At 44.8% G+C, this 23,229-nt stretch overlaps 1 protein-coding gene across 1 annotated transcript in view; it reads left to right on the top strand.

Annotated features, from left to right (window-relative positions):
• RIN3 (Ras and Rab interactor 3) overlaps positions 1-18,189 on the top strand; it is a gene marked incomplete at its 3' end in the record, with an annotated part of 67,559 nt that extends 49,370 nt beyond the window's left edge. Inside the window, exons 7-10 of the mRNA XM_080618218.1 lie at positions 2,874-3,182; positions 12,480-12,611; positions 15,812-15,975; positions 17,881-18,189. Coding sequence (XP_080474344.1) covers positions 2,874-3,182; positions 12,480-12,611; positions 15,812-15,975; positions 17,881-18,189 — 914 coding nt within the window. The remainder of the gene's footprint in view (positions 1-2,873; positions 3,183-12,479; positions 12,612-15,811; positions 15,976-17,880) is intronic.
• Between the last annotated feature and the right edge of the window lie 5,040 nt (positions 18,190-23,229).

The raw sequence follows: 23,229 nt of genomic DNA on the forward strand, positions 1-23,229 counted from the left end.
GTGAAATGAAGTCTACTCTGTGGTTGCCAGCACTTGGAGGAGCAGCTCTAAAAACTGGGAGACCAGCAAGCAGGGGAAATCCCTCATAAAAAAATAATATTTTAAAGGGAAGAGTTTAGGAAGAAAAGGTGTATGTTTGTGTGTGAGACATATATGTATGTATATATGCATATGTACACACATATAAATATGAGTCTCTGTGTTTGTGTATATAGCTGTATGCACAGGTACACACACTGAGAGCTGTGCTCACTGGAAACACAAAAGGTCAATGTCCCCCTGCACAGCTGTGCTCCATATGGCCTTCCATGTCTACTGCCTCACGCTCTGCAATGAGGACGGAGAACTCCTTGTATGTGGCAGCCAGATCTGGGGTCAGTCACTGTCTCACAAGAAGGGACAAGACTACAATGGTTTTGAGTGGCAGATTGAAGGAATTACTTGATCTCACTCTGTGCTCCTCAGAGTTCAAAGGCACAAAGAGCTGCCTGCTGCAAGACCACTGCTGGCTCCAAAATATGGCATTTGCCTCTCGTTGACACAGACATGATTTGTCTTTGGGGAAGAAAATTAATGTTTTTGGCTATTCAGGGTTTTTTTGTTGCTTTTCATTCAATATTCTGTGAGGAAGTAATGTGCTACTGCCCTCCTTGCTGAGAAGTGGACTGTCCAGTTTAACGTACATTCATGAAGGAATGTACAAAGATTCTTTATCCCAGTTATAGAGTCACAGAATCATAGAATAGTTAGGGTTGGAAAGGACCTTAAGATCACCTAGTTCCAACCCCCCTGCCACGGGCAGGGACACCTCACACTAAACCACGTCACCCAAGGCCTCATCCAACCTGGCTTTGAACACCGCCAAGGATGGAGCATTCACAACTTCACTGGGCAACCCATTCCAGTGCCTCACCACCCTCTCAGTGAAGAATTTCTTCCTTATATCCAATCTAAACTTCCCCTGTTTAAGTTTGAACCCGTTACCCCTTGTGCTGTCACTACAGTCCCTGATGAATAGTCCCTCTCCAGAATCCTTGTAGGCCCCCTTCAGATACTGGAAGGCTGCTATGAGGTCTCCACGCAGCCTTCTCTTCTCCAGGCTGAACAGCCCCAACTTTCTCAGCCTGTCTTCATACAGGAGGTGCTCCAGTTCCCTGATCATCTTCATGGCCCTCCTCTGGACTTGTTCCAACAGTTCCATGTCCTTTTTTTGTTGAGAACACCAGAATTGCACACAGTACTCCAAGTGAGGTCTCACGAGAGCAAAAAAAGAGACAGTCAAAGCCATACAGGCAGAAAAAGCATGCATGCATGCACTTTTATGATCTTTTGATTTAAAATTGTTTCCTGAGGACCTGAGAAACAGAGCTATTTATGAGATCCCTAAACTGGCTTAAGGCAAGCTGGGAGCTGGAAGACCCCCAGCACAGAACATGGCCAACCACAGAAGTGACCAGGGATTCCAGGGGATCCTGCAGTTCCAGTATTAGGTGGGAACCAGCTACCATGGGTGAGCCAGGACCCAGAGACACTCAGCTGCCAGTCTCAGCAGGCCCTGCTGACTTCTTTCTCACCCAACTAAGGCTTCACATGATCCTGCAGTCTTCCCATCAGAAGAGACCTGCTGTCAGCCCATTGCCATACCTAGGAGAAGGGAGGTGGTACAGTTTCACTTCTCATGCACCTCATGTAGCACCAGCACTTTTTATCCTAATAACCCCTTTCTTCAAAGCAAAGGGGCTGTCAGCACAGAGAAGTCAGTCTGTAATCTTGATTAGGGAATGTGGAGAGGAGGCAGAAAAAAAATGTCCTTGTTCTGCTTGGTAGAGCTGCGTGTGTGCAAGGATCCCCCCCACCTTCACACAGACATGCCTGGTTACCTCTAGCTCTGTTCACTGGTGGTTCCTTAACAGGATGATATGGCCCAGTCAACCTAGGTGGACTACCTTTCCCTGTGGAGGACAGCCATTTCTACAATTCGAATTTGTCATGCTTCAAGCCAGCCATTTCTCTGGATCCTTTAAAACAGTTGCATTTTATATACATAAATGTTACTGCCCTCCGTTTCATTCCTCACTGACTGAGTGGATGAACTCTCTTGCCAGTGACCTTTTTGCCTGAGTCTGGGGTTAAAAGAGGATTCCCTGCAATCCTTTTAGCTCTGGTTTCTAGGAGTCAGACAACAGACTTTCTCACTGTCTCTCATGCTTGCTTGTGTCTCCTGCTGAATATAAAGCAAACACTCAAGCCACACAGACTATTTCATCATCCACAGGTGGCTTAAGAGGTGACATAGGTATCAGTAAGTTAAAAACACTTGAGCAGTAAGGATGAGGAAATTCTGACCAGCTGTTGGTGTCTGCCTCTGAGTGGGTGGCTACAGATGCTTTTCATTCACTGCAGAGAAAGGGGTGCTTTGAGGATGAAATTATATTCATCCCAAAGTGATTATCTCAAAGAGATCAGAGAGAGATGTGAGGGGGGCATAAAATGAATCGCACCTGGGCATTTGGGCAGGGCTGTGAAAAGAAACACACTAAGATGAGGTTCCTCATCTCCTCCCAGAGTTGCTTTTTCTACTGCCTGACAGCGCCATGCTGGTCAGCCAGGATGTCAGGCAAAGACAGCTTCTGGTAGCAGGAGCTCTCATATAGAAACTGTGCCCTGGTGTTCATCTCAACCCTATCCAGGGCTTCTGGAGGGTGCTGGTAATGAAACATTTACTTTCTGGGATGTAATTTCTGCTCCCTGCTCACAGCTAGGCAATAGTGTATGAATAAACAACCACATGCCTTCTTAGGAGTTTTACTTGCGCCTGCTCTATTGTATTGATTACTTATCATGGACTTTTGTGTTCTCCCTTCTCTGTGCAGAAGTGATTGCTGAGACGGCATTATACAAATGTGTTCTGAAACCTTTAAAAGAAGCCATTGATTCTTACTTAAAAGAAATCCACAACAAAGATGGATCCTTACAGCAGCTAAAAGAGAACCAATTTGTGATACAAAACACAACTACCACTGACCTAGGCATCACGACCAGTGTGCCTGAAACCATTGTGCTTGAAAAGATCCTTCAAAAGTTCACAACCATGCACAAGGCCTACTCCCCAGAAAAGAAGATTGCCATCTTGCTGAAGTCCTGCAAACTTATCTATGACTCCATGGCTCAGGGAAACCCAGGTACAGCACTCCTACCGAAATGCTATCCCTCACTGGTCCTTCCCCGTGTATCAGGAACAGGGTTTATGATACAGTTGATGTAGTAATATTCAAATTGGAGGTAACAGCGATGGATGGTGTGTTTGGTATCAGCTGTCCACAGGTCATGTTCAGAATGGGCTGCTTAATGACTGGGAAGTTCTCTGCAATAATAACAGGTATAAGATGTTACCTGGTTAACTTGAAGCTGCGTAACCCCCCAAAAACAGATGTAAGTATGTGTTTTATGTGTAATGTCCTTTTTGCAGAGGTCTTCACACAGCTCTCCATAAATCCTCAGAGCTCTGCCCCAGCTTGTAGCAGCTTAATGGTAATTTCTAGGAATGGGTCTTTGGGAAAAGTGTTTTAGTTTCTTCTAGATAAAGTTTTGCCTAAACTGAGGAGGAAATGCAGAATGCTGGTACTGTTTGTTACAAATTCCTGATGCTCTCGTAAATTCCAAAAGGCACTACTATGCTTCTTCAGTGTGAGGAAGTATGTGCTCTGAGTATAAACATAACTTGGGCCTCAGGCCAACCACTAAATGCACACATTAAGCCTTTGGCCTGAAGACAGGATGCATTTTTGCAGATAGACCAGGAAGCTCCTTCCTCCTGGAATCTTCTTTGCCAGTTTAAGAGCTTTCTTTTTCTACTGGTGAGCTGATGACCAGCCATGCATAAATTTGGAGAGAAGAAAGATACTACTTTGCTACAACGGGCAATTGTTCAAGAACTCACAATCTCCAAAGGTGTTTTTAGCTGTTCTGCTTTGTTTCGTACTTACAACAGCCTTGGAACACTCATGCAGGAGTTGTGTCCCTTCTGGGCCTCACCTGAGGGTCATCCCTTGGACAGTACACAGCAAGATTCAGTGATAGATCTAGACATATTAGCAGCAGGGCAAGAAGCCACCCCAAGGCTGAGCCAAAGCTGCAGGGTGGATAGTACCTCTCACTGCCTTCAAATATTATGAGAAGATTTGGAAACATGTAGGGGAATTTGCTGTAACTTTGTTAAAACAGTTGTGTTAAGTTTTAGAGTAAATTTGGTATAAATCAAATATTCATATGCCTCATTAAAACCCACATAGGAGACATGGTCTCCTTCCGGTGCTGGTGGCATGTTACATATTTGTCATACCTCAGTTCAGGGCTGGAATTTCTCTGCTGCAGGAAATGCCTTTGTGTCATTTCATGTCAGAAAGTAGGGGTCAGGGAAACAGTTAAAAAAATCTTACATTTTTTAAAAAATTGGCATTCATGAAATCAGAGGATTTCATTGTGGTTTTCTGTGCTAACCAAAGTGCTTCATTTCGGGCAGCTCAGCTGCTTTCTCATATTTAGTACTCCTGCAAACACGGTGTATGTCATAGAATCATAGAATAGTTAGGGTTGGAAAGTGCCTTAAGATCATCTAGTTCCAACCCCCCTGCCATGGGCAGGGACACCTCACACTAAACCATGCCACCCAAGGCCTCATCCAACCTGGCCTGGAACATCGCCATGGATGGAGCATTCACAACCTCCCTGGGCAACCCATTCCCGTGCCTCACCACCCTTACAGTAAAGAACTTCTTCCTTATATCCAATCTAAACTTCCCCTGTTTAAGTTTGAACCCATTACCCCTTGTCCTGTCATTACAGTCCCTGATGAATAGTCCATCCCCAGCATCCTTGTAGACCCCCTTCAGATACTGGAAGGCTGCTATGAGGTCTCCACGCAGCCTTCTCTTCTCCAGGCTGAACAGCCCCAACTTTCTCAGCCTGTCTTCATACAGGAGGTGCTCCAGTCCCCTAATCATCTTCATGGCCCTCCTCTGGACTTGTTCCAACAGTTCCATGTCCTTTTCATGTTGAGGACACCCGAACTGTACACAAATGTCAGAAGCCAAATTCATCCCTGTGCAATCAGTTCCCTCTCCAGTATATATGATCAGTGATGCATACCAGGGCCTGGTCATAAGAAAACTGGCCTGGCATTGAGGAAGTGTACCCAATTAATTCAGATCAGAAAAAGAGGTTAAGGGATGGAGAATACTATAGTCTAACTCCCAAATGACAGTGGACTCGAAGAGAAATTCAATGAAATGTCCTGTAGACTCACTTAGAAGTGAAATGTGTGAAAACTCTTCAACAGGATTAACTGACCCAGATCACTTTGATTTTCCACCAGTCAAAGACAAACATCCAGCAAACTGAAATATTTTTCTGACAGAGAATTCCCAGCTGGTGGTGTGCTGAAGAGAGTGCTGTGGGCCGCTCAGACCAGATTTCAGTGGGTAGGAAATCTTCTCCTGCTCTCTGCCCAACTTGAGGGCAGTGGCACAGAGCCCCTTTTGCTTTCAGCCAGCCGTAAGGCAGCTCTGTTCTCTTCACACAGGAAAAACAGAGGCCATGTTCAGCTTCCTGTGCAATAGTCTGTTCTTCTTTTAGCTCCTTTTACTCACTGCTGAATTAGAAAGTTCCCTCCTCTTCCAAGATCGGAGTCGGTGGAACACAAGATTAATCATTCCCTCTGCTGCAGGACAGATCAGTCTACTTCTGTCAGAAAAAAAAATCAGTTCAGTAACATGTGTTGCCTGGTTTAATTTGCAAATTGGCAGCTTATGGCAGGTCTTTATTCACTTTAGGTTGATGGTAGGATGAGCTGATCTGATAACATGATTTCATTTCTCAAAGCAAAGTGCAAATAGCACTAATTTTTTTTCAGACCCCTATGAAAACACAAGTTTTTTAACATTCTGAGACCCAAGTTTGGCCATGGTTCTCAATAGGTCCCAAGTTTTCTTTAAAACTAGGGATAGGATTACTCAGGAGCACCTGTGTCTGTGGTAGCACCCATCTTGGCACTGCTGAAAGAGCCATGGCACACTGAAGTCAGCCTTGGTTGACTCCATGTCTATCAAGCCATTTTAAGAAAGGAGTTCTGTAGTTTGATTGCAATTCGTACTACATGACGAATTCTGCCTGAAAAATTGGCTGTGGTTGAAATCCTTGATACTCAGACTGTGAACTGAATGGGTTAAATCTGCAGCTGGTTTAAACTAACATTTCTCCTTCAAGTTGGAAGCAATCAACTTGTGGATCTGATTCCTGAGGAAGGCATCAGAATTCCTAATTTATCAGGAAGAATCAGGAAGGCAAATTCACAGTCTTTGGCAACACACCTGTCTCCAACAGATATCTGAGTACAACTACAAGATACAGATCTATGTTTAAGTAGGGTGCATCTACAGCTACATCTAGCCGTAGCCACGGATTGGTCTCATGTCTAGCTTTCATTATAGACAACAGGGACTTAGTCGACGCAGCTCATTAATCTGGCTAGATGTGGGTGTCTGTTTTAGGTTGAGATGACTCATGACAAACTTCACTGATGATATTGATGAATTCATCCCTGGCTATAAAAAGAGCTTAGGGGTACAAGTTCAGATGTTCACATGTACAGAGTAGGCAGTGGTATTAGTAATTGAATCCTCCCCAGTGGGACAATACAGACAGCATTGTGGTGTCTCACTGAGCTTTTCCAAGTTCTGTGCAAACTTAAATAACAGCAACATATGCCTCCAAGAATAGCCTATAATCTAAAAATATGTAACCTGCCTGCTAAAAATACTAGGAGCAGTTAGTAAGAATAATATGCATTAAAATAATAAAAATCAGAAGAGTTTGGAAACCCACCTCATCCCCACAAACTGGCTGGCATTTTGATGGCTTCTTTTAACCTGTACACTAGAAAAACTAAGAGGCAGGACTCATGGAGAGCTGTAAGCTCCCAGATCTCTGACTGTTCTACATCTGAAAGGCGTGCCCCACTACCTGCAGGGAAAGTTGGGTGCATAGCTGGTTTATATAGATGAACTGTAAACTCATGTAGAAAATCTGCTTATTATTTACCTTTCAGAAAGACCTTTACTCAGACAAAATGTCAAAGGCATATTGTGTGGAGGGATCTCCACTTTTCGCTCTGTCAAAAACACAAGTGACACTTGTGGAGTGACAAACAAGATGCAAATCTGCAATATATGTGGTCTGTGGGATAAGCCTGGAGCACCCAGCCCTGAGCTACCTGACAGCTGCCACTCTGTAGAAAAGAATCAATGGAAAAGCAAAAACAGAGGCACAGTAGGCACTGGTTTATGAAGAAATACTGTGTGAGACAATCAGGCCAAACTTGGTCAGTCTAAGAGATAAGAAGATCAAGCAAGGAAAGGCTCTAAGCTTAAGCTGGAAGTTTGAAAGATGGGAAGACTGCTTTCTAAGGAGATTAAAGAAGAGTTAACAGAGGAACAATTTTCTTACAGCAACGTTTTTAACTTGTAGACTACCTAACATTATGAAACTCTATTTTTGGAGTATCTTTGAACTGCACAATGAGCTGGAATATATAGCTCAAAACCAAATCTGTACTAATGATGGAGTTTGCAAGGTAACTGGCCCTAAAACATGTGATTTAGTAATTTCTATTGCATCATTTTGCATGGCTAATACATAGTCTGCTTTCAGAAAAAAAGAGGGTAGATAGGACATACGTTCCATTGGAACATTTCCTTAGCTTTTACGATCAAGTTTGTCACCCACTGTAGAATTGAGCAGCCACATATTAGTTGTGCTGATGCACTCCTACATAGCTCTGCAGTTGACAAAGGCATGAACCTGAAGCAGCATGTCTTAAGCTTGTGGAAAGGAAATTGGCTTCAAATATTTAAGCAGCCAGTGTAGAACCAATGCTAGAAGCTCTGAAATCTAAGAGCAATCCCGTTACACTGTTCATTATCAGTTCTCACTTCTGAGAAGGAAAATAAAGCTATACATAACAGGTTTACTTTGTTATCTTTTGGAAGAGATTTGTATTTAAGTTACTGTTAATGAAGGCTGGTAGACTAGAGATTGTATCCTTTTCCTGGCTAGCACGATTTCTACATTTGAAATAAAGAAAAAGTTCAATTTTTTCAAGGGCAATGAATTCCTCTGATCTGTAAAACATGCTTTTGAAGTGGATTCATGCTGTCTGCATGTATTAGCTCTCTTAATTTCACTATCATAAATCAAACCTTGCTGAAGTAGTATGGGATAGACGGGAGATAACAAAATGCTAGTGAGTGAAAAGATGTTCACAATCTTTTCTTATGATCTTCGTCCTGGTTTCCATGACAGTCTTGAACGAATCTCAGTCAACCTTTTTGTACATCAGGTTTCTCACCTATAAACTGAGGCTAAAATTAATGTATTTCCTGGAGAGCTGCTGCAAGACATCATGCCAGTGTTTGTAAAATATTACAGCAAAGTGCAGATCATCATCAGTGTCTGCTGGTTGTCAGAATATACAGGGAGGGAAAAGAAATGCATGAATGTGTTAAAACAGACTGTAATTTCTTTATGGAGGCTTGGGCAGAATTCCAATTGCTTTAAATCATGTATTTAATTAATACCCGTCTATTCAAGTGCTGCATCCCAGCCAGGAACTGACGTTATATTTGCTTTGCTATAAACATAATAGGATGAGTTTGTGGCAGAAGAGAAGGCTTATTTTAAGCTTCTTATAGATATTTATGAAATAAACGTTTCCTGATCATGCAGGGAAAAAGGCGAAATAAAGCAGGCAAGTTATATCTGGAGTAGGACAACACCACCTTGAACAAGAAAGCTCAGTCCCAGTGTCACTGAGACCCCTGTCAGGATCAGAGCTAGATTTAACTGTCAGCTGCAAGCATACCTCTCTGTGAGAGACCACAGATGGAGTCAGACATGTAGGTCTGGAAACTTGGCTCCGGCCCAGATTGAAAGTGGAGCTTTGGAGGCAGCAGCCTGCAGAGAACACCCCTGCTACAGCTCCTGGATGGATGCTGGGTTGTGCCCCAGTGCCTTTCGTGGCACAGGGAGCAGGTAGGTTGCACAATGCTGAGCAGCACCAAACTTCTTAGGTGTCTTGGTTCACAGGTATTGTTTTGTGTATCTTTGTGTCTCCTGCTTCTGGACATATTTGAGTTGCTGACAGGCACCTATTATCGCCATTGATGGACTGAGATACAGGGCACCTCATTGGTCTGATGGCTGCATATGTCTAAGCTAGTCCCTCTGCCTACTGTGACATCCAAGGCCACAGGAACAAGAGAAGGTTCAGAGTCCTATCCTCTCAGGCATTTATCCTTGGCTTCATGCACAGTCAGTGGAGAGAAGCTGTTACAATGCCTACAAGGAGTAGGCACAATATACCATGCCTGACCTGTCCTAGGCAACACTGACAGTTTGTGGCAACAGACGGATTCAGAGCTAGATCCTTGACGATTTGCTTTTCTTTTCTCTCGTTGACACCTACAGCTCTTGCTGACCTCAGCTTTAGCTACAGATGTGGGTATTTAAGAATCAGGCTTCATATTCCCACAAGTGGATTAAAATTATGTGTAGTAATTTATGCAGGTTATGAGCATCGAGCGTCTGGAGAATGAGTGCTCCTTCCATTACTGCAGTCAGACATCCCTCCTCAGAGTTTATTAATGAAAAAGAAACTGTATGTTAGGTTTTCATATTTAAGCCATAGAAACAGCTGTGGGTCCAATAATATTTCTATGAAATCTTAAAGTTGTGAAAGGTTTATAACAAGGTCTGCTGGGGAGAGCAGCTAAATCAGTTTATAGAAATGAGACAGACAGCAATGAAAAATAATTGACTCAGTGCCTGCTTGTGCATACGACTACTTCTCAGCCAATAAAAAAGAAATAGAGAGATTCTGTAGGCATTCTTGAAAAGTGTCCTCTAACTTTCATTTCAATTAACACTAGAAGTTGATGGCTGGGGATATGGAATTGTTTAGTTTCAAGTTGCTGTTTCTACTCTTCATTGGTTGGTTGTCCATTGTCTGGTTGGTGATCCATTTCTGTGGCATTTTATTTAAAAAAACCAAACAGGCAAAACATGGATTAGTCATGAAAAGAAGCGGTAGGGAAGAGAAAATTCTGCTATTAGTCTTGCACTGGAATGTCCCTTGGCCTTCAGGAAACCAGAAGCACTCAATCCATGCCACTGGTCAGTAACTACTACATCATAAAGTGTAAGTTTTTAAGGAAGGGGAAAAAAAAAGTGAGCCTAGCAAACTCTTTGGTACTTCATCTTCCTTTACACTAGTTTTGTACAGAACAAACTCTGTTGGCATCTGATTTACTCAAGTCAAAAGGAGCAGTTTTCCTCTGCACAGTTTTTCTAATACATTTTCATGTCTCAGTTGTGTCATCTTTTTTTTTTTTTTTTTTGCTAGACAATATTAAATAGTTCTAGTACTAAGCTGCTTGTGTTAAAGTAATATATATGACAGCAATGAACTGGACCCTTTCCAGAGCTGAAGCTTTTACAGAGACAGAAGCCAAGCCAACAACACACAAATAAAATGTCATAGAATCACAGAATCCTTAGAATGGTTTGGATTGGAAGGAACTTCTTTAAAAACCATCTAGTTCCAACCCCAGGCCACGAACAGGGACACATTCCACTAGACCAGGTTGCTCAAAGCCTCATCCAACCTGGCCTTAAACAATTCATGTTCATCCAGATGTTAATGAAACATTAATGGCCTTTTATAGTTTGGTTGACGACCTAAGGCTGTGTCATTTAACTAAAGGCAGCCATAATAAAGTGAATAGGACTGAAAGGCCTAATCCAGCTTTCATTAAATAAATTGTCTATGTTGTGGTGTGTATGGACTCAGTCTTAGAAACAGACTGAATTACAGCCCTGACAATCTCCCATTCTCCAACACTTTGTTTTAACTGGATCAATTCTCTGATCACTAGTTTTATTCCTGGGTTTATTTTTAAGCCACAATATATTTTTTTTATTTTTCATTTTTTCATCAGGGGCTAAGCTTGTGGCTATTTGAGGCTTCAGAAGAACATCTTTCTTTGCAGTGGAGAGTCTCCGTCAGCTATGCATGGCAAAAAAAAGAAGGCTGACTCATGGCAAAAATTTGAAATAAGTCAGTGGGAACATTTGAGAAACAGGAATTTATGCCCCACCATTGAAGAGCATGTGGACTATGGACCAAAAATGGCTAGAGCATAATTTCACTGAAGGTACATCAAGGGTAGCGTTGATTCTTTGAGGTGGGGCAAACGGTTCTCAAGTAAGACACACATATGGCCCATGAAAACAACACATCCAAGTGCTCAGCTGAGAAAACCTGCCCATTGCCTGAGGAAGGACATTCAGAGTGAAAGCAGTCTGGGCTTAGGTTAACTGTAATGGTCAACTTTAAATGTTGGAAAGATAGGCCTGCTAAGCAACTTGTTATTTGGGTTGTCCATGATGAATTTATGACATGTTGGTGGAAAGTGAAAGCTTCTTTCAAATAAGAAAAGTTATCCTTGTGTTCTTTGCCATTTCTGTGGCAAAGCTTCATTTTGGATTCTATTTTAAGCAGTAATTCTTTATAATGGTGACTGTTAACATGTATGCTTTTTTGTCCTCAGAGATCTCAAAGAGCTGCTACAGATTACATATAAGATCACTTTGTTGACTTTGTTGATATTAATGTTTTTAAGCATAGTAAATCTTGAGCCCATGAGGATCTGTTCCTGTAGCACCTGCTGCACGCCAATTCTGCCAATTCCATCAATTCCATATACTAATCTAAGTCCAATGTGAAAGACTTTTTATTTTCTTAGCCAGGCACCAATGGCTGGGAAGATGCTTCCTCTTAGATTTGAACTCTTTGGGAGACTGTTATAATTAGGAACATGTAGATCTATGTTTTGCCTTCCAAAGAAACACAGACAAGGAAGTCCTCAGTCCTAAAGTCCATCTCAAAATCTGTTTTCTGCTCTTTGGTCCCACACATATACGAACTTAACAGCAAAAATACCCCTAGTGCATCTAGACAACTTCACTGCTAATATTGCAAACATGAATTTCAGTCTTGATGGCACTGTCAAATCAGAGGGCTGAACTGACAGCCTTTGCACTCTTCAAGGATTGTCATTTGCCTGAGATCCATGAAGCTTAAGCTTCTCTTTCTCCAGTTAATAAAGAATATCAGAAATGGAACACAGTAAAAATTTTCATTCTCATATTTTGAGCTTGAAGCAAGTCTACTTACTTTTTAAGTGTACTAACTTTCCCTTTTTCAGCCTTTTTTTTTTATTTTGATGACACTTGAGGTTTAACTCTTCATATAATGTGAGCAAAAGTCTGCAAAGGACAAGCCGGGTGAGAAGCTGTCAGTGCTGTGTGGGAATGTGTCTTTGTGGTGAGTTTATTGCGACCACTCTGTGTTTCTCTTTGCTCAGGGAAGCCATACGGTGCAGATGACTTCCTCCCTGTGCTCATGTATGTGTTGGCTCGCAGCAACTTGACTGAAGTCCTTCTGAATGTGGAGTATATGATGGAGCTCATGGACCCTGCTTTGCAGCTAGGGGAAGGTAGAGTACAGTGTTTGCTCCTGGGATATTCGCTGTGGAAATCATTCTTTACCTCGCTTCAGCGTTTGTGAAAGTGGGGCATCAAGGCTGTGGCTAGGCTTTGTGGATAAGCTTTGGCCAGACTTTTCAAATATGAGGCTCTAAAATTATCGTCAAACACTTTAGCTGCTTTTTGGCAGTGTGGTGCCCTTAGACATCAGCTTGAAAGGCAGGAACCTAGCATAAATGAGATCTGAGTTGCAGCATTAGTAACCTAAATAGAGATATCTAGTGTTACTTGGCCCAAAGGCTGAAAAATTGAAAGGTTTGTGCAAAGACTTTTATTCCATTGAGAAAAGAGCACATTTCGTAAACTGTATTGTATGCCTGGGGCCGTACATCATTCTCATGGTGACTCTACTCTTACGTTTGAGTGACCCCTTTAAACAATGTTCTCCGGCTAAGTATCAAAGTGAGGCAGAGAAAGGAAAGTTAGGTTAGAGTGGAATGTAAGGTCTGGATGTGAATAAAGACCTCTGCTACTAGAGGGGTAAATACCCTAGGGAACTGTGGGCCTTTCATTTCTTAAATATAGATTGGGAAGCAAATGCTACTAACAGTGACAGGGTTATGCATTCTGAGTTATGAACACAGATAATTTGTGACCATGTAGTCACTAAACAAGTAAAATGGGTTTTACTTCAGACTTTGTTTTGAAAAGTACTGAGGTTCTATAAAGAGGTCCCGAACGAATAACAGCAGACTACTTTTATTCATGTTAAATAGAGGTACAAGTCTGTAACTAAGAGCATGTCATCGCAGCACAGTGCAGAGGTGGGCAAAAGTAAATACTAAAAGAACGTGCAATCGTACTAGTGAGGGGTTTCTGCACAGGCTAATTATCCCGCTGGAAAGAATTGTTAGCAGAAAAAGACACTAGTCTAAGCACAGCATTTTGCTGACATAAGTAACTGGTTTTGGTGACTGTGCTGCCCACAGGTTCTTCATTTCAAAAGGGCATACTACCAGGCTGGTTACTGAAGACATCTGGGTTGGGCTCAGGGTATCAAAGGCAAAGCAGGCTGGAGGTTCTCTTCAGTCAAAGATGCAAAGACTGTGTGAAATGTGCATGCCAGTCAAATGGGGGAAATTTTTGTGAGGGAGTTCCAGATCAAACTGGCTGAAGAATCACATCAGAAAGGACACTGGGAATAACTGCTGATACAGGGAATAGAATGAAAAGATCTCAGTGACGACAGCTCTGAGACGGTGAAGAACAAGGCTAAAATGGCAAAAATTCAGTTGAGTTAGGCCTTTCAAAGTTAAATGGCAAGAAGTGATTCAGGCACAGAAATGAAAAAAGAACACACTAAAAGTAGAAGTGAGAAAACTGTGAAGTTACATCAAGTAATATATAAACTCATTTAAATCTGGCCTTCAAATTAAAAATTTACTTTGAATGGATTTTATAGCAACAGTGATGTTGACTACTGGGCCAAAAGCAGGGACAGATGATGGGGAATGACTGTGTGGAAATGAAGATACTGGAAACTGAGTGTAAGAAAATATAATTCTTAAAGATATAATGAATTCCTGTCATGGAGGACTGGGAGATCTTCCTTCCTGGATTCTGAGGGAAGGGATACACCAGGTTGTGAGTCCCATCACAGGGACCTCTGACTATGCCAGAGAGAGAAATGCTGAATCACAGACAACGGAAGGTAGTAACTCTATTTAAGAGAGGAAAAGTGGCACTTGTAGGCTTGTTAGCCTGTTCTCAGCAGCACTTTGAGAGATGATAAAGAGGGGGTCTGATGTATGCAGACACTCCTCATCAGACTCACCAAAGTACAGAAAGTCAAATGGCAATGCTGGTCTCCCCTCTCTTACACCAGACTTTAAGGGTGCTCTGAAAATACTTCTCTTATCTAAAATGTTGTCTTATCTACCACTAAAGCAACCAGCCGCAATGACTGGGGAGCTGATCAGAGCCTGAGGAAGGGTCACGAAACCCCAGGCGGGCTGGTGCGAGGTTTGGGTGATGTGGAAGTGCCATCTAGAGGCAACTGCAGTTATTACGAAACTTACTAAAAGCAGGGAGCCCCTCCCAGCTGACAGGCTATTTTTATTTCTCCGTTCCCCTGGCACCGCGGTGAGCGGAGCAGAAGCAGGGAATCTCCCAGAAGCCGGGGCTCGGCCCCACCGAGGACTGGCCTCTCACCCTGCCTCAGGCCAGGTGTGCTCCTGCCCGGGCAGCTCTGCAGGCTGACTTCTTCCTTCCGTTCAGAGGAGACCCTGGTGCAGCTGGGAAAATGAGCACTCTCAATTAACTCGGCACTGGGGCCATTCCTTAGCGTGGGTCTGCCTCACAACCAAAGCAGCAGCTTCCCAATATTCAACTATGCCCTCTTATCAGGGCTTATCTTCACCTCTGTTCATAAACCCGCTTCTTATCATGGTCCAGCTGCTTTCTTGGCTGCTGCAGTGCTTTATTTGTTACCTGCTAGAGCCAACACGACAGCAGTCATGGAGTTTCTGAGGGGGAAAAGGGTGGTTGCAGGCTTTTACTGCTTTATCCCATCTCTCTGCTTTACCAAGATTTATCCCTCAGCCCCGAACAATCCAGGAGTTACTCTCAGCCAACATCTGGGCTCCCAGTCTAGTTGATAGAGATGGAGGGAGTAGAGGGTAACTTGTCCTTGCAGGTCTGAGACATCCTTCAACAGTGCTGAGCCCACAAGGGGACCCGAGCTCTAAACACTTCAGCAATGTAGCTAGAGTTGGAGGGGGCTGCATCCAGCCTTGTCATATTCTTACAGAGTAACCACAGTTGTCACTAATTTCCTTGCATTATGGGGGCTGCTCAGGAGTTCAGATATCAGACCTGTTGCACTGGCCCTGTTAAACACAACAAAAAGATGGCCATCCCCCAAAGAATAAACCATCTGTCATCAAAGGCATTGCTTGGATTTGTTTGTGAAAGCAGCTTTTGTAGTAGTTTACCTTGAGTCTGGACAGCGACACTGCTGTGAAGCAGAAGGGGGTGGAGGACACTGTCCATTAGGTCTCCTTTCTCTTGGGTTAATATCAGACACGCCTGGACTCTCTGCAGCGAGGCACAGACAGTGCAAGTGTTAGGCATCTGCCAGCAGGCAGGATGGAAGTGGAAATGGATGGCCTGTGCTGGTGCGATATTCATACAAGACCTTATCCTTTGGCAGGCTCCTACTATTTAACCACCACCTATGGCGCCCTGGAGCACATCAAGAACTACGACAAAATCACTGTCACACGGCAGCTGAGCATGGAGGTGCAGGACTCCATTCACCGCTGGGAGCGACGGAGGACACTGAACAAGGCCCGGGCTTCCCGCTCATCAGTTCAGGTAGCTGGCATTGTTTGGACAGAGCCTGAAAGATGACCATGCTGTCTTACATGCTTACTGATTTTTAATTTGATAATTATGTTTTAAAATAAACAAAGTTAACCCAAATCACTAGTGAAAAACAAGAGTGCGCATGTGCAAGATTTCCAAATCTTTAAAAAAAACCTCATTTGAAAATTAATTTTGAAGTCTTGAAGTACCCTCATAACAATACAATTTGAAATACAACTGCAGAGTGATTTTGTTGTTCCTTCTCAAAGGAGGCATGCTAGGAGCAGTCACGTGGAGAGCTGTGGAGGGGAATCAGGGACCCCTCCATCACCCTTAGGGCTTGGGGAAATCATGGGCTAAGCTGAGGAGGTGTGAGCAGGCTATGCAGGGACGGCTCCTAGATGGCATAAAGCTGTAGGAGGACCTGAGACATTCCAAGCACCAGTCAGAGGAGCATCTTCCAGAGCCTGGCCTCTTCTGCCTGGCAGCAGGAAAGACCTAACAGTATCTGGTTAGCTTTGAAGCCCATGCTGTGTATAGCTCGGTGAAGACCTCCCCATGCACAGCGGGAGAGGGTCCCAGAAAGGATGGGTGCTTTGGGCCTCCAGCCATGGTGAGGCTGTGCGCAGGACCAGGCAGTGTCGGTGCTGTGCCAGCCCGATGTCCTGTGATCAAATTGTCACCCACAGGGGGGCAGCAAAAGGCCACGTCTCGGTTCTGTAAAGCCTTCACAGCGCGAAACGAAATTGCGAACGCTAAGGGGAAAGCCTCCTGAGCGGGAGGCGCAGACCATGTAGCCCTGTGAAAGCGCTGAGTTGATTATGTTTCTCACAGTGTGGTCAAAGTAGCCTCTGATGATCTCAGAATGCGAGAATGACGAATGGAATACACCAAACAGCCATCCAGCCCCAAGTGCTGCTCTGGCAGTAGCTCATAGCAAGTATTAGCATGGAGCATAATAGCTGAGTGAGCAAATGCTGCATTTCCCCAGAAGATTCCCACCCCCTCCAGGAGCATAAGGACCATTTTACATTCCTTAGAATGATTCAGAGACATGCAAGCCCATCCTGGCAGATGTAAACAGCTTACTGATGTGTTCAACAGGCTCCTGCACGTTCCTCTGGCTGCCTTAGTCATCTGCAGTGATACTCCATAAATACAGTTTGGAAACCCATAGTCCACATATTTGACAAACTCACTTCTGACGAACCTGAGTATTTTCTGACTAAAATGGCTGGGAATTTTGTTAAACTTCACAGATGCAAATTAAACATTCAGGTTCCAATGTGACTGAAAGCCGTCTAGATTCTGTTAATCACGAATCTGGCAAAAACATCCCAACAGCAGTTAAAGCCTGAAACAGGATACAAGGAAAACAGCTTTCTCAGCGTAAGGTCTTCTGCTGTTTTGTTACTGATGTAAGGAAGTTTGGAGGACACGCTGTCAAGGTGCTGTTTGTGTGACGTTGGAGTTGCAAGGGTCACCACACTGCCAACCCTTTCCTGTTTCTATGAGACAGGGGATTTTCAGGCCAGATAGCTGAAGGTTTTGGGATTGTTATTCTGGCCTGTTACTTCTTTGCATCCTATTTCTTCAGGAGTTGTAGAAAAGCAGAAGAAGGAACTGTTGCAGACTGCTCACTAAGGATATTCACCAAAATCAGAAAAAAACTTTCACTTACATGTCTTTAAAGGGCTAAGTCTTTGGTTAAGTGTTTGCTAGTTTAAGTATTTGCTGATTCAGAACTTGTTCTTCAGAAGTGAGAGAGAATAAGTGGGGCATTGGAGAAGGATTGGAGGATATTTGAGGGCATTTAGGAGCTCTAGGCAGCTAGTGCTTTGGGGCTGAATGCTACCCCCTTCTGTCCTAAGTCACAGTGTTAACTTTAAGATCTATTTTCATGTTTCTATTCAGGATTTCATCTCTATCTCCTTTCTGGAAATTGGTGCTCAGTCAAGGACACTTGCTTCCCGAAAAGACACCACAGTTGAGCAGCTGAGCCAGCAGTGTGCCGAGAAGTTTGAAGTCTCCCATCCCAAGGACTATAGACTCTTTGTTTACGTTGATGACCAGTGGCTGCAGCTGGACAAAGATGCCCTTCCTCACCATATCAAAGCGTCCCTCCTGAAGTGCGAAACCAAGAAAGATTTCCATTTTATTTATAAACCAATAGACCATAAAACCCCCCCAGTTCCAATTGTCAAAGAGTCAGACTTTCCCTAAGGGCTGTGCTGCTTTTCTTGTTGTGTTTGTTGTCATCCTGGAAGGGCCAGATAGTTTATCTCATGCGATCCTCTGATATCTGCAGACCTCAGAAGGTCTCTGGAGCATGGCCTTTGACACAGGGCAGATGTGCTAATTGTAGGTGCTGTCCAAATACAGAGCATTTCTCAGCAGAGTTCGTTTGCAGAAATAAAAAGAGCATTCAGGAGAACATTCATCTTCTGGAAAACTTGAAGTATCAAACCTCAGAACCTCCTGCTGGCAGCCTGCCGACATTGCAGAACATGAATGCACAGTGGAGAAAACACAGAGATCTTGCAGAAAACTTGACGTTTACTCCATAGTAAACTATGGCAGGTGTGAATCACCTTCGTGCACAAGGCCTGTGAAAGGTGTGCACACACCACAATGCTATCTGGAGGTAAGACAGCTTTAACACCTTGCAGTATCTGTTCACACAGTTTGAATAAACTGAGTCTTGTCTGATGTATTCAGAGACATAGGGTTGCCATCTGTAGCAGAACTCTGTCTCTGGCTTGCTGTCTACAAAATGTCATTGCCTTTGCAATCCACAGAATTACAGACCATGCAAGATGATCCTAAAAGTACATTTTCTGCCATCTATTTCTCACTGAAATCAGGTAGCATAGGCATTTTCATCAATGTATTTTTTTTAAAGATTGAAAGTCTTCACCATCAGTTTTACATGTACAGCAGTTTAGTCACATTGATTGTATAATAGTGTCATTGGGTAATTGTGTATTTATTTCCATGTGTGATATGGTGCAATTATTTTTAACTAAGTGCTTGTAAAGAAACTTAATAATTTTTCCAGTGTAGCAAACCAGATTAAAATTTGAAAATCAAAAAGAGCTAGAATTAAATACCCATCCCTTTTTACCTAGATGTCATTTTCTCTAGTGTTTTTGTGACTGTAAGTCCCACCAGTTTCTTACATTAATAAATTCAGGCTGCTGTAGACAGAACTTGCTAATTCTCCTTTCTACCTGTGCTTTCAGTCATTGCAGACTTAAATTTCCCTGCAAACCTGAATTCACAATAAATTGAACCAATGTAGAAATGCATTTTCTGAAATTTGAAAACAGTATTTCAGGCTCGGATAATGGAAGCGGGAGCCTTAATTGCAAGACAGATCCATGTCTTCTGGGTGCCTTCATTCAGACAAGATTCCCACTCTGAGCATTAGATACTGGATAGTCTGCATGCAAGAGGCACGTAACCTCCGCTGCAGCTACACAACCTTGGAATCAAGCCTAGCAAAGCTCTGATTGGAAAGAAAGTGTGTTACTGTGGGTTTTGCTCAAAACAGCTATTGTTTTCTCCATTAAAAAAAATAATTGGGACACACTGGGCCAAGTTGCTAGAGCTCCCTGCCTGACTCCTGGAGCTCCAAAGGTAAAGTGGTGTCACACGTAGCTGGTTACGAAGTCTCTGGGCCTGGAAATGTCTGTGTCTGCATACCTCAGCTGCAGCGTATGCTGGCCAAATCTGCATACAGATAGCAAACCAGTGCAGTGCATCTGCCAGCTTGGGCTGCTGCACATCTTGGTGGGGAAGGGACAACAACAAAGAGTAAGGAACAGTGAATAACAGTAATCTTGGTTTCGAGGACATCGTGTGCAGACCCTGCAGTGTGTGACACCCGTACTGAGCTGACTCCAAAGTCATGGTTATTTCTGCTCACGTGAAGATGTCGGCACCTCTGCCTTGCCTCTGGTAAGAATGCTGGAGCTGAACCCCTCCCTTGTGCTGCCATTAGTCTTTTGCAGGGCAGCGTGCTCCTGCTGGGAGCCTGGGCTGCATTCTGGGTGGCACTCGGGATGGTATGGCTAAACCTGATACAGGGGCTTCCAGTGCTGTCTGACGGAGGAGATGCTGCACTCTGGGCTCTGAGGGCACACTCAGGCATTGCTGCTTCCAGTGCCACCCAAAGGCTACCCCACCCGGCCCATGGCCCAGGACCCCATATCACCTCCCAGGGCTGTCAGCTCCTGCCTCAGTGATACTGCAGCAGTGCTGATCTGCAGCTCTCCACAGCTCTGTCCCAGCCTGGCCTCTGCTGGTTCCCATCCCCAGGGAGCTGCTCAAGCCCCAGGCTGGGGCTGCCCCTGGTGCTACCCACTGTCCCACACCTGGCTGTAGCAGTGGCACAGGCCCCCAGGGAACCCTCATGGCTCTGGGACCTCTCTGCCCCAACAACAGCTTCCCCACATCCATCCTGCAGGCTGTGGCAAGGACATCAGCTCTCATCCTTCTGCTTCCCTGGATGCTGTGTGTTGATGGATCAGTGTCAGGCCCTCACTGGGGAGGTGGTACAGGATCCCCTGGGCACTCTGGCTGTGAGGCAACGTGTCCTCACCCTGTCCAGCTCCTCAGCCCACCACCATCCCTGCGTGTTGGGTGAACTCACGGAAGTTTCCCCAGTGGTGGAAGCACTGCCAGTAAGTCCCTGCACATCGAGAGGCCTGTTGTCCTGCTTCCACCATTAAGTATTGTCACTAATGTGCATATGTCCTAAAGTCTGACCTGCTCCATGTTGGCCACACTGAGGACAATCTTTACTGTCAGCCCTAGGGCTGTGGCAGCAGGAGGGTCCAACCTCTATGCAGCATCACTTACCAACTTTCTTTTTTTCTCAACTTTCCCCCCCCCCCCGGAACACTCCCCAAATCCTCTGGTTTGCACTGACTCTCTCAAAGGAGACCCCACACACCTCTCACACCCATTCCCCACACAAACCATGGGCCCAGACTAGGTCTCTGGCCCACCTCCCACTGGCCTCTTCATTCCCGTTGGTAGGACTCCAAGCCATATACCCACCTCACCTCCCATCACCTGTGCACAGGTATCACACTGCATGGGGTTCACATACAGCAGGACTGCGGGTCCCCACTGCCAGACCCAGAGATGTGGGGTCTGACCAGCAGCTTAGTTCTGCCGTGGCTGCTGCAAGTTATTGTAAGCCCCAGAAGCAAAGGTGTATATGTCTACCAAAGTCCCTGGGCCCATCAGGTTATCTTTATACAGTTAATGAGCTTGAAGTAATCTGATGGAGATGAGGCTAAAGTAGAAACATGCAAGGAAGGAAGCTAGGACTGATCTTCTGCTGGGTATTCCCGAAGAGCAGCCAGACTTTGCACTGGTCAGGGTTGAACAAGAGATCGATGAAGCGAAGTGTTCCAGCACCTTGCAGTGTCCAGGGATGTCTGAGTCAGCAGCTGGACCTCAGGGCAAGAGGGAACTGAATTATACAACTGGTAAGTGGAGCTCGTGGAAACCGCAACAGTGCTAAAGCATTGCAATCCAAACTGGCTCAAACCAAAGCCTAGTCCCTAAATCAGACCTGCATATCCCAGTTTTCAAAATGCAAGAGTGCCAGCTGAATTTCTGTGGGCTTTCACAAAGGCTCTCATATTGCACATGCCACGTTTTCCTCTGGCATAACAACTGCAAAGCTCTGATTTGATTTGCAAAGGTTGCCAGGGCTGTCCCCAGCTCAGAGATTATTGACAGTAATGCGAGGTACTGTGCCTGGCTGCAAGCTGCCTGGAAGGAAATCCCTGTGCTAGGGCTCGGTGCAGAGTGGGGCTTGCTCGGAGGCCATGGGGCACCTGGCCTGTTTGGTCACATTTTATAAACCACCAGCAACAACTTCAGGAAACATACATCTTTGGGGTACAGGGGTGACACAGCTCCTCCAGAGCCCGACCACAGCCATGCCTTGTTAGGGAACACAAGCTGGGAGGTGACCCGTATGATGGGATCCTGGAGCATCCCAGGACAGAGACGGCTGCTGCCTCTTCAAGCTCACAGCTCAGCAGCTGGACTCAGGCTCCACATGTACCAGGGCCATGCAGAAATAGCCTGTCTGAAGCAAACATGCTGTTGTTCTGGTGACTCTGGCGAAGGTCTGAGTCCCCAGCGTGGAGACTACTGGAGCGGTTCAGCACATGCCTCCCTCTGGACCCTGGTGCCCAGGGTCCTGCACTGATACCTGACATTTTGGGCAGCGAGAAAAAAAAAACAAAACAAAAGGTCAAATGTGGGAATGAAATGGGCATTTTTTAATGCTCCATGGGGTTTTATTCATTTGCTTTGCCATGGGGCTTCCTCATGCTGCAGCCCAGGCGAGGAGGAAGCAGTCCAGTCTGGTGATCTGTGGCCACCCCTGGTTAGTCAAGATGGTCACGCCGTGACTCGTGCTCTGGCCCTCATATGAGCCATCAGCAGACAGGAGTGTTTCAGGAGACTCTGACCAAGTAAGGTTGTGCAATCCAGTCCAGGCCTCCTCAAACACTCGTTTGCAGCGAAACATTGTGCAACAGTCACTCATTTACTCACAAGGAAAGGATCCCAGTGTGAGAGGGAGGAAGAAGGAGACCTGCTGAACCCAACAGCTTCTGCAAAAAGAAAACAAAAAGTCCTTGTGGCCACTTCGAGCACAGATCTTACTTAAGGCCACTTTGCACCCAGTGATAACATCTCTCAATAATTCACTGAAATAATTATACCAATGGGTCATGTATAACCTAAAAGAAAAACCGTTGAAATCAAAGGCAGTTTTCCTGCTGAATTCTAGAGCTTTTGGGGCTCATCAGTCTGCAGACTGCATCAGTCACGAACTGTACTTTGAAAGCTGGCACAAGACTGGCTTTTTTCCGCAGGCCTGTGCAGGGATTCAGGCAGGCAGGGATCACAGGAGGCCACCAGTCCAATCCCTGCTCAAGTGGCCCTGCCTCCCAAAGCTGTCCAGGGCCTTTTCATCTTGGTGCCGCAGGTCTCCTGGGCTGGAGATCATACAGCCTCGCTGGGCGCTGGTCCAGTATGTTGGATGCTAGATTTGAAAATTTCCTCTTACCCAGCTGGCACAAAGCCTGAGTTCCACTGGAGTCGCTCCTTGGATGGATGCTGCTGCTATGAGATATTGGCCAGCTCTGCCTGCAGGGCATGGGGTTACAGACTTGTGAGAGTTCTGTTGTCTCCTGCCTCTTTTGGGGGCTCATGTCTCTAGGAAGCAAG

Source organism: Psittacula echo, assembly GCF_963264785.1.
Source record: "Psittacula echo genome assembly, chromosome: 5".
Lineage (NCBI taxonomy): Eukaryota > Metazoa > Chordata > Aves > Psittaciformes > Psittacidae > Psittacula > Psittacula echo.